This window comes from Centruroides vittatus, unplaced genomic scaffold (genome assembly GCF_030686945.1).
Source record: "Centruroides vittatus isolate TY-2023 unplaced genomic scaffold, ASM3068694v2 contig_1154, whole genome shotgun sequence".
Classification (NCBI taxonomy): domain Eukaryota; kingdom Metazoa; phylum Arthropoda; class Arachnida; order Scorpiones; family Buthidae; genus Centruroides; species Centruroides vittatus.
This window is the reverse complement of record NW_027120741.1, coordinates 3,148,855-3,160,590: the sequence shown is the minus strand read 5'-3', so window position 1 is coordinate 3,160,590 and position 11,736 is coordinate 3,148,855. Positions and strand designations below refer to the sequence as shown.

Here is an 11,736-nt window from a genome sequence, read left to right as displayed (position 1 = left end):
ATTTACAAAAATAAGCTTAAATTAAACAGAAAAAAAAAATGTCCTTGTAGACCACCAAACATTCTTATATGTTTACTTGTCCTTTTAATATTAAAGCAAGCAAAACATTTAAATACAAAACATGCTTTCATTTATCTATTTTAAATAAATAAATGCTGTAATTATAACTGAGATTCAAAAATAATACTGAAAAGTTCAGATAAAAACATAAATGTTGTAGTTTTTCATCTAACCTGAAGACAAATGTTTGTATTTATTGTTGTTTGACACTAAATCTTCAACAAGAACATTAATTCAGTTTTTCTTTCTCCATTGAAATATGTAATTTCATATATTAGAATGATATTTGTTTAATGTTAAAATTTAGTTTTCTAAAAATGTTTTGTTTATTATTTTGCACTGTCTATTAGGAACATTAATATTGATTGCTGCTATTTTTGTCCATAAATAACAACTATTTTTAATATAAATGCCACACTATAAAATAATTATAGAAACCTATTCTAACGTATTTTTAAAATAACATTACATAAGTATAAATCTTTCTATTTTAATGGGAAAAGCCCTTATCATTTTTTGAAATATTTAAATAAGGCACATGAAGATTTTGTCTTATATTTTTAAAAGAGATAAAAATAGAAAATGAAAATTTTTTACTGAAATTACAAAAATATAGGTGGGAAAAATAACAACTTAACATTCTACATTTACTGTATTTTCTTAGGCATAAGATAAAATTTTTTCAAAAATTTAATATCATTTATTTCTGTAATCCATTTAGTTACTAGAATTTTTTTAATATAAATAATGATGAGATCAAACAAATGTTAGATTCAAGTGAGCAATTAAAATTTTAATAGTTTTCCTTAGTTTTCAATTCAATAATTCAAAATTTAGCAGATTATTGGAGAATTAAATTTATTTTAAGGTTGTTCCTTATAATTTGATATAAATAAAGCTCTACCTATTATTCTTCGCTCAAAAAGCTTATGTAGAAGAAAATTATTTTATTTCAGTTTTAGTCCAAAGAAATAAATTACTGTAATTAGCTAATTAGTTTTATATATTTATTATTATTATTAAAGAAAAAATGGAATGTAGTAATTATTAAAAAATGAAAGTTTTATAGATTTATTTTATTAAAATTATACAAAATCCAATAATTGCAATAAATCACTGCAGAATTTCTTTTAGTTTGAAATTTTGTCAAATAAATATAAATGATCAAAAATGTATTATTAATTTTTGTCATAAAATAATACTAACAAGACTTTCCATTTCAAAAATTAAACTTCTATACATTTTATAAGCCAAAGGCTAAAATAATTTTTTTAAAAAAATGAAATGAATTAAATAAAATGCTAAATCTAAATGGTTCAATGAAAAAAAAATCTTAATTTTAAGAAAATACAGTAATTTATCACTAAAAAAATAGTGTTAAAACATAATAAAATTAATCTCCAACATCTGCATCTTTGTCACTAATACTGTATAAAAACATAAATGCCAATGCCAGTAATGCTGTACCCAATAAATCACCTAAAGCAGTTAAATAAGGAATTGCTGAATTATCTGGATCAACTTTACGCCTCCACATCCAATATACCATGCAATGAGCAAAATACAACAGCATCAAGACCTAAAATAAATCAGATTTATATGCAATTATTCATTTTATAATTATTGTAAATTTAAATAATACAACAATACTTTTATTTATCTAAAAATAGTAAAATAATTGAATGTTTTAAAAGTATTTTATTACAGTAAAATTCCTTTAACTTGGTATCATCAGCAGAGGCGTAGCTGGGGGGGCAGCGCGCCCCAGGTGTCACCCATGTAGGGGTGACACCCAGTAGGCTTGTACCTAAAAAAAAAAAAATAAAAGGTCAACGGGTTGCCTCCCATGACAGTTTCTTCACTATGAGGAGACACCAGAGAGCTCGCACCAGCTGAAAATCTTACTATGATTTATTCTATAAATCTAAACTCATACATTGCAACATTGCATATTCAATATAGCGTTCAAGTTGCTCGAGTGTGAAGATATTACAATTCAACAGTGTTTTCTAAAAGAGTTAAAAAGGGTAACACGATATCGATATGCGGATATGAGTACACGGTGCGAGGTGTCACTCATGCTAGCTACGCCACTGATCATCAGTCCTGATGCAGTGCTGGATATATCAGACGGTGGAAGTTTTTCCAGTTTTTTTCATTCCACTGGAAACAATTTTACATATCTTTGCCTTTAAAACTGTACAAATTTGCCTTTTATGATTGGAAAAATTAAAATGACATGTTAAACAGTCTATTCCTGTCCTTAGTTGACTTGAAACAAGAATGCTATTCTTATTTTGTGCTTTGATAATTAGTGTATGTCTGTATTTATATGTAATAAAAGTGTACAAAGAACAAACAGTAATGTACTGTAGCTTTTTCCATGATAATTATTGATTCTAAATGTGCTAAATATTTCTGCTTCTCATATCAAATCCACACTAAAGTCTTTAGAAAAATCATGCACAAACTAATTGGTTTTACCTAGCACATCATCACATTGTCTTAGTCTTCCTCTTTTTCTACAATGTTCATATTGGAAGTTGTTGATGATGATGGTAAAGAACAATGCACAAATAATCACCAACTGTTCACACATGCCAGCTTACTGAATGCCGAGTTAATGGAATTTCACTGTATAGTCAAACCTCGATTTACAAACTTAATTCATTCTTGAAAGTTATTCAGAAACCAATTTGTTCTCAAACCAAAACAAATTTTCCCATAAAAAAACAATGTAAAATGGAATAATCATTTTAGACCCCAAAACAAAACCTTTTTTTACCTTTTTAGATGTATTTCATGTATAAAATGCCTATAAAGGCAATATAATATTATATATACTATTATTTATCTATAAAAAGAAAAATGTTCTATCACTACCAACTGAAACCAAAACTAATGTTTTACAAAGAAGTGCTATAAACAGAAACTCAACTTTGACTGCCTGCATGAAATGTAACCAAATCAATCAACACAGACAAGTACTTTATCCACAATTTCTGAAACGTTGTGTTTCAATTGATTTAATTTCAATTTTAATTTTAATTAATTTATTTTTACTTTTGATGTAAAAGCCAGTTTTAATTATTTAATTATTTTTAAATGAAATTATTAGTTTTAGTTTACTTAACTGGTTATCTAGTATTAATAGATATTATACATTATAATATTATTATTATATTAATAAATTATCATTTAATTTAACTTAAGCATATTTAAACACAAATTCTTGAATGCCATTTATATTATGTGAATGTTAATTAAGGCAGTTTTTATTAATTAATTTGATTTAAATTCAACTGTGGTGCATACCAAACACAGAAATAGTTTTTCCAGCATGTACATTGAAATGAATCTTAAATAGCAATGCCATCAATGATTTATGTTGTGACGTCTAATGACACGAGGTGATCTCGACACCACTATCTTCTGAACTGGTAGTCCTGTCAACAATTGGTCGGTTCGTTGACTTTAACATAGGAAGTATAGGGAGTTGACCATTGGTGGCCGGCTCTGTTGAGTAGTCTGTTCAGAAACAGAGTTATCATAAGGCAACCAGAGCAAATTTGGCATTCAAAATTTTGTTCGTAAACAGAAGCGTTTGTAATCCAAGGTTTGGCTGTATTTTAAATATTTTATATTTGTCTTATTTTTAAAATGTTTCATTTGTTATCGAACATTTAAAGTACCTGTAGAAATGCAGCAAATAAATATATTACAAGAAATATTGGCGTGACTGATGTATGACCTGCTTTAAGAAATCGGATACCGTATGTAAAAATTAAATGTCCTGGGATAACCATTAATAATAATACTCTTGCTGTCCTTGAATGACTACCTATATAAAAATAATAGAAAAAGTGAATAAAATCAAATAAATAAATTTGAAAAATTTTCTATTTATAACAAATTAAACTTTTACTAAGAAATTAAAAAATCATGAAACTTACTTTTACCAAAAAATGCAGAAAAAAAATTTATGCATAACTTGGAATCATTAGGTGGTAATGAACCTAATTTAGCTGTCTGATGGAGTGATGTTGAAATTCGGCTTGCTTGTACAGCTACCAAGTTACCACCAACACCTTTTATTGAAAAAAATAATAATATATATTATAATAGAAAAGTTAATGCTATATTCAGCAAAACTGCTGCAAATATAAAAATTGCAAAAAAAAAAAAAAATAGTCAGAATTTGAGAAAAATATATGATTGGAAAATTAAAAAATATGTTTTAATACAAAGAAATTTTACTATTACATCTCTAATCTCTCTCTTTCTTAATGTATCATGGCAGATTCATTTACAACAAAAGTGTAATCAATCATAAATAATGACATCGCTCTTAAAATGGCCTGACATTAATTACAAATGATATCAAAATTATTTTTATTTCCATCAATAAATCTTTTCTTTGACCTTTTTTAATAATTTACCATGAATATTGCCATGAGTAAACATTCATGGCAAACACTTGGCATTATGGATTTGTAAGAGTAAAAGAAGAACTAACTGAAATCCACTTATAGAACAATACTGATAACTCATGATGTGTATTAATATAAAACACAACATTTACTATGTGCATAAGTGCACATGCTGTGATAACACAAGAAATTCTAAAATATCAATTATATGTTGAACTGAATTAAACTTATATGATTTATATCATAATTATGTAAGTAACATTAAGTTTTATACTTTACAAACACTTAAGAATTAATATTACAATAATGAGAAAAAGTAAACAGACATGAAACTTCATTATTATATTTAATAAAATATAGACTAAATAATTCAAAATTGATTTAGTATATTGATATCATATTAACATGAATATAAACAATACTTATTTCCAAATTCAACACTTTAAAGCTCAATTAACATTCAACATTCAAAAGCTCTGTGTACTGTACTGTGTACTGTATAAATCAACGTAAAATTATTTTTGTTTAAATCCAGCAACTAATTTTTACTTTCCTTATCTTTTGCAATTTATTATTGTGCAATTTTTACTAGAACATCTATAAAATGAATTACTAATTATTAATTAATGTTAATATCTTCTATAGTAAATTTTAAAGTACAAAATTTTATTTATAAAATTAGTTTTAAAAAGCCATTTATATTTCATATGAAATATATGAGCATATACATATATGTATTTATTTATTTTTGTATTAGCATTTTATGATTTTTAATATTTTATCTTGAAAATCTGACAATCCACTGATATAAATAATGGAATACAAATACAAATGACATTTTAAGATTTATGATATTATTATTAAAAGAAATAATTATATAAAACCAAAAAAAATGAATAACAGAATTTTAAATGAAAATATTTTTATAATAAAAATTTGCATTTATAAAAAGCAAAATTTAATATTATTTATTAACTTTTAAATATTTATCTTTTATGATTTTATAATAAATATGTATGAATATTATACTAATAATTTAAATTAAAATTATACACAGATCATATGATGATCTTGTTTTAAGTCATTGATAACTGATAATAATATATTCCTAAACCTAGGTACATAAAAATACAGTTGAATTTTTAATTATTATTATGCAAAATACAACAATCTTTATTATTCTATTTTATAAAGCATTCTAAATTTTAAAAAGAGTTATATCATCATCAGGATAAGGTATGTAGAAATTTAACTATCACTGAAAAGAAAATTTACATACCATTTATTACTGGCTGGAAAACTGCAATACCATGAAATCTCTCAACAGCAAAATCTAATATACAGCCACCAATACTGAAATTTATAATAGAAAAACCAATTTAATTTTATTTAATACATTTTGTTTATTTAATTTTAAATTAATTTATTCAAATAATTTTGAAAATGTCTCAAAAACTTTTACTATAAAAGAAAATCCTGTTATATTTTCTTCTTAAATATTAAATTTCTTAGAAATCTTCATTTGTTATAATTCATTAATAACCCTGAAAACTTGATTTATTAGTTCTCTCATACAAGTAAAACTTCTCAATGACGAATCAAACTGATGAGGAATCAAAAATTATGTTATTGGGAAAAAAAAATGAATAAAAAAATTGAATCTGTATAAATGATTGTAGAATTAAAAATTTTAAGTAATTTAACACTAATGCTGGTAATTATAGTTTTTGCTATAAAAGTATTTTTTAATGTTATTTCTTATGCAAGAAAGATGATGCATTTTGATAGCCCTTACATTTATGCTACTGTAAAATAATCTAAAATTGTTGACTGCTTTTTATGTACTTTTACTAATTTATCTTTAATTTAATTTTCTAATTCTGATACTAATTTTCATTGTCATGTTTTCATAGCTTTCATTAAGTATGGTTCACGCCAACTGATGGTTTTCAAAATAGCTTAAATTACTAAATAATAACTCGTAATATTAATGTATTTGTAAATGAACAGGTAAAATTATATAAGATAATGACATAATTTTATTCAAGAATTACAAAAGACTTTGATTCTGAAAAAAGTTTAGATTATCAGGGTTCAGATTATTCGAAGTCATGTCTTTTGGTCCTGAGTTTTAAATAACAAGGTTTTACTGTAGTTATTTTTGATTTATTTCTTTACAATTTTACTAATCCAAGTTTTCCCTAATTTAAGTAAAGTGCACAGTATTATTACTTTTTAAGATTTACAAATTAAAAATTTTTTGGTCTTATTATTTATTGTAGCTTATCAATAAAATATTTTAAGACTTAAAAAAATTATTGTTTTTTAAGATTTTCTATTATTTTTATATGAGTTATAGATTACCTGAATAACTATTGAAGATGTATTTTCAGTATTTATATCTCTCGTCTCAAATTTTTATATTTTTATAAAATTTTGTTATAATTGAACACATTAAATGCACCAAATAAAAAAATCCATTAATAGAGCTAAATACAAGAAAAAAATCTAATCAATTCTGAAGATTTATGTCTTTTGATTAAAACAATAATATGCAATTAAATTATGAAATATAAATACCTAGAAATAGCCATTGCACTAATTACAGGTGTCCATCCTGAATATAATACTTCTTGAGTATATTTATTATGACAAGCAATAAAAGACCAAACTGGTATTAAAAGTAAACAGAAAATAACAATTGATGGAGCTAATAATGGACTTGGTCCTGTAAAAAAAAAAAAAAAAAAAAAAATTATGTTAGTTTTAGAGCTATTTAGAACATTTAAATTTGTCAAAATTATACATTTCAAAAATAATTATTATTGAAAATATTAATTAGATTAAAAATTAAAATATTAATTAAAATTATAATGTAAATATTAAAAAAATATATTTATTATTATTATTTTACAAGACTTACTAAGAGTGCCTAAAAAAAATTAGACACTCTTAGTAACAGCTTAAAAAAATCATAAAATATTCAAGAAAAAATATTTTTCAACTTATATTAAAAAATATCTAACAAAAAAATGTTAAATATTTTATGATAGTATTGAAATATCTTACCTATTTTGTTGTACAAGAGGCTACTAATACCCGATAACAGAGATAAAGTAGTTAGATCTCCAAGTGATGCTGCAATTGGTGTAGCAACATTATCAGGATTAATGTGACATCTTCTAGAAAATATCACTACAGCTATCATTACAATTCCTATACAAAGAACAGAAAAAGATTTTAATTCAAATACATATATTTTTTTCAACTTCCTAAATTATCAATTAACAAAACACACACAGACAATGGTTTTATATTATTAAGTATTAAAATTACTTAGTTATACTATTGATATATTTGTGTTACAAATATATCAGTAGTATAACTATCTTACCTAAAATCAAACTAGCAAGTGATGCAGTTGTTACACTACTAGCGCATAGCAGAATGGCATGACTAATGTCAAATTTTCCTTCTGGAATCCATCCCATAACCATAGCAAATAATGAAGCCAAAAATCCTACTACTATTGCTTGGCACTGAGGAAAAAAATATATCTCTACAAATTATTCTTATAACAAAATCTTTCATAATTAGTATTACTTTATATTTATAATCAAGTATTATTATGATATTCCTAAATGAATCAATAAAAATTTTTAAGATATTCAAACATTAAAATTACTTAAACTAGATTGGGCTTTTGATGGGGTAGAGGATTAGTGAGGTTGAGTTGGGAGAATGTGATAAAAACAATTGTTCTTAGTAACTAAAATGCACATTTATTAACCTCAGTATTTACAATAATAAAAGTAAAAAGTATTTCTTAAATGCTTTTCAGTGGTATCATCTCCTTTAATTTGATATCTGAACCATATTTTTAGTCCCAGCAGTTTACTCAAACTAAGTCAGACAACTGAAACCCTCTTTCAATTACCATATATTTCCACAGGTGAGATGACCTTCAGATAAGACAAGGTATAAATTTTTGTCAAAGTTTTATAGTTTTAGCATATATGTCCTATAAGATGACCCCAAACTAATCAATGGCCAATGAATTTAGTTTAGATCGGCAATCATCATCTGGATAATAATACTGTATAGCATATATGGAATTATGTCCTATTAGTAATTTTTTGAATAAACAAATTTTATTTTCTTGCATCTGGCAGCACTGCCTTGCAATTGTTGCAAACATTCACACTGATTCAGGCATTTGGGTAATGACCTTGACTATTCACAAACGTCGTATGGGGCTATTCTATTCTGTGGACATACCCTACTCTCTACTAGTAAATAATTACAGTTTATCTGCTTTTTTATAATGGTTTTTTAATTTATATAAATTCCAATCTAATTTTTTTTGTATCTGTCCTATAAGATGACCCCAGATTTTGGAGGCCATTTTTTTATGATTCAACTATCGTCTTATCTGCAGAAATATACGGTAATTACTTAAATAATAATACTAGTATATACTGACTGTTAGCCAATCAAATGGACATTTATTACATATAGTATGAATTTCTTATGTCTCAAGCAGTTGAATAAATCTGTTTTAATCCATACAATATTTTTACTGAATCAAAATGATTTACTGAAATTTTTCTTCTAATTTTACCATTTAATTTTAATTTAGTTTTCTATTCTTGGAAATTGTCTACAAGTTTTCTTCTATAATTTGTATTAAATCATTGAATAAATTTGATCAAAATGATTAATTTTTTTACACATATGTAAATGTTTGTGATATGTGTATAAGGTTATCATTGTAATAGACATACAGTATATGTTATGGCTAAAGCTTGCAAATCAGATAGCATTAGGATTAATCAGCTAATAGTGACTTTATCCAAGCTTTTGATTAAGGCGTAACAATGAATTTTGAACTTTATCTGTTTAAAGCAGTGATTCTCAAACTTTTTCGGTCCACTGACCCCTTCGTTCCATAAAGTTATACCCAACGCCCCTAACCTATTTTCTCTTGTGTGAGAAAGGATTGGAAATATTCTTAGGAAAACTTTTCTATGAATCTCACACATTGTGCCCTTATCGTACATTGTTCTCGACATCTGGAAACCATTAAACGCAATGTTTCCTCTTATCCATTTAACAGAGGAAAGGGAACGGCTGTCAGTGACCCCAACTTTTGCCTTTGGTCACCTTTCAGTACCTTGCCTCCAGCACTCCCCTAGATTTACTCACTGCCCACAAGGGAGCATTATCGCCCACTTTGAGAAATGCTGGTTTAAAGCATGCTTCATCCAATTCACAAGTGGATAAAGCTGATATTATCCAAAAATGAATATATGAAGCAACAACAAAACTTAAAATTGGGGTTTTATTCACCCTATTTTGGAAAAGTGAGGAGAAAATTTAGGGTTTTACTTCACTGTGATATTTCCAATGCAGGTTGGATGGATGAAGAAAGAATTTTGTTTTTAAATAAATTATTATTTCTCTACTGCATAAAAAATGAAATAAGCAAAAATAGATGTTACCAGTTATTTCACCAAAATATCATCAGATTTAGCTAAAAATCATATCTTTATACATAATAGTTGTAGATTTAACTTCAAAGTAACAAAAAAGAAGTACTTTTATTTACAGAATATGATATGTACAGTACAGTACATACATTTAAAATTGCATATATCAGGGGTTGATCATAGTAATAAAATATACTGTAATTGAAAAAAGATAAAAGATGACAGTTTTAATGCTATGCTTGTTTTGCAGAACTTTCTCAAATAAAAGGTAGTGTTACAGGTTGTTTTTATATAATCCTGTGTATTTGAAAAGACTTAAGATGCCAAGTTTTGTGCTTGTCTTCAATAGTGTTTATTATATAAATTTCCAGGGCTGTATTATAAAGTGTATTTTAAGAAGTTTATTATAGGCATGAAAAATTTATAGACTGAAAAATTGTTGCCCTGACCCTGTTCCCAATAATCATGTAGTGCCTAAAAACAAAATGCTCATGCCCATGAAAATACAAATCTACATTCAGCTCTGTCCAAACTCCATGAATAGATTTCACATTATCTGAATAAATCTTGAATTTTAAGGTTTGTTCTTGCTTCAATCCATTTTTGGATAATATCAACTTTATCAGCTTGTGACTTGGATAAAATTTAAAATGAACAGATTGTTACTTGCTTTAACCAAAGATTTAAATAAAGTTAGTATTAGCCCAGTTAATCCTAGTTCTATCCAATTCATATGCTTTAGTCATCACATATATGTACAAGAACATAAATGGTCAAATTCAGTTTACATATTACAAAAATTTATTATTAAAATCAGAATGATAACCTTGCATACTTTCTAACAAATTTATGTAAAAACATTCATAATTTTGCAAAATTTATTTTGAACAAATAAATGCATTTTTTCAGTCAGATAATGCTATTTACATATAAAATTGTTCTTAATTCAGAAACCAATAAATCATAAATAATCTAATGTGGTTCAGTAATTGTGAATAAACAAATTTTGATTTTTTAACTCAGATATTAAAATATTTGTAATTATACTTATTTAGTATGTATAAATTAATTTACATCTATTAAACTAGCAAATACAGAAATTTAGTGTAACAATAAAAATAATTGAGAGAAATGATTTACTCACTTGAATTAATGCTAAATTTCCACTAGCCATTTTCCATTGTTCTTTCAAAGTATCCATATTTCCCAAATTTGCCTAACAAAGTTAATACAAAATACATATATATAAAACAAAGGAATATCCAACTAAACAATAAAATCTGAAAAACTAGAAATCTTTACAATCCAGCATTTAATTTAACTAGCTATTTTTCATCAGTAACAACAAGAGTCCACAATAGTTCAAAATAATTTGAATGAATGGAAAATATATCATATTACAGATTGACTTTAATGATAACACAAGACTGCACTGATAATAACAAAAAATAACAAATCAAGATTATACAAATTTATAACAGTATGGCATAAGATCATGACTGATAATCTAGCAGTATAGAAACTACCATGTATCAGACAGGTTGTTAGAGTCCCTGTGAATTATGTAGTCTTTTACACAGTGTTTGAACCTAAAGATAACCATCTTTGGTTAGTTAAATTAACCAAAAACATTTGTTTTGTTAAAAATCAAATGCTGAATTGTAAAAGTTTTTGGTTTTGTTTTGCACATATACAGTGCTACCTCATACTTTAAACACTAAATCTGACAGAAATTTGCTTTCGAGTTTGAACTGTGT

The 11,736-nt window shown here is 25.5% G+C and overlaps 1 protein-coding gene and 1 long non-coding RNA gene across 3 annotated transcripts in view; one reads left to right on the top strand and one right to left on the bottom strand.

Moving 5' to 3' along the window:
• LOC136979447 (uncharacterized) overlaps nt 1-11,736 on the top strand; it is a 218,886-nt gene that overhangs the window by 133,538 nt on the left and 73,612 nt on the right. The window lies entirely within an intron of this gene.
• LOC136978974 (solute carrier family 41 member 1-like) overlaps nt 1,337-11,736 on the bottom strand; it is a 32,236-nt gene continuing 21,836 nt past the window's right edge. For both annotated transcript variants that reach the window (XM_067274866.1, XM_067274865.1), the window contains 8 exons: nt 11,124-11,195; nt 7,885-8,029; nt 7,560-7,706; nt 7,071-7,218; nt 5,770-5,843; nt 4,014-4,148; nt 3,753-3,901; nt 1,337-1,639 (listed from right to left, as the gene is read on the bottom strand). In XM_067274866.1, the coding sequence (XP_067130967.1) occupies nt 1,454-1,639; nt 3,753-3,901; nt 4,014-4,148; nt 5,770-5,843; nt 7,071-7,218; nt 7,560-7,706; nt 7,885-8,029; nt 11,124-11,195 (1,056 nt within the window). In that variant the 3' untranslated portion in view covers nt 1,337-1,453. The remainder of the gene's footprint in view (nt 1,640-3,752; nt 3,902-4,013; nt 4,149-5,769; nt 5,844-7,070; nt 7,219-7,559; nt 7,707-7,884; nt 8,030-11,123; nt 11,196-11,736) is intronic.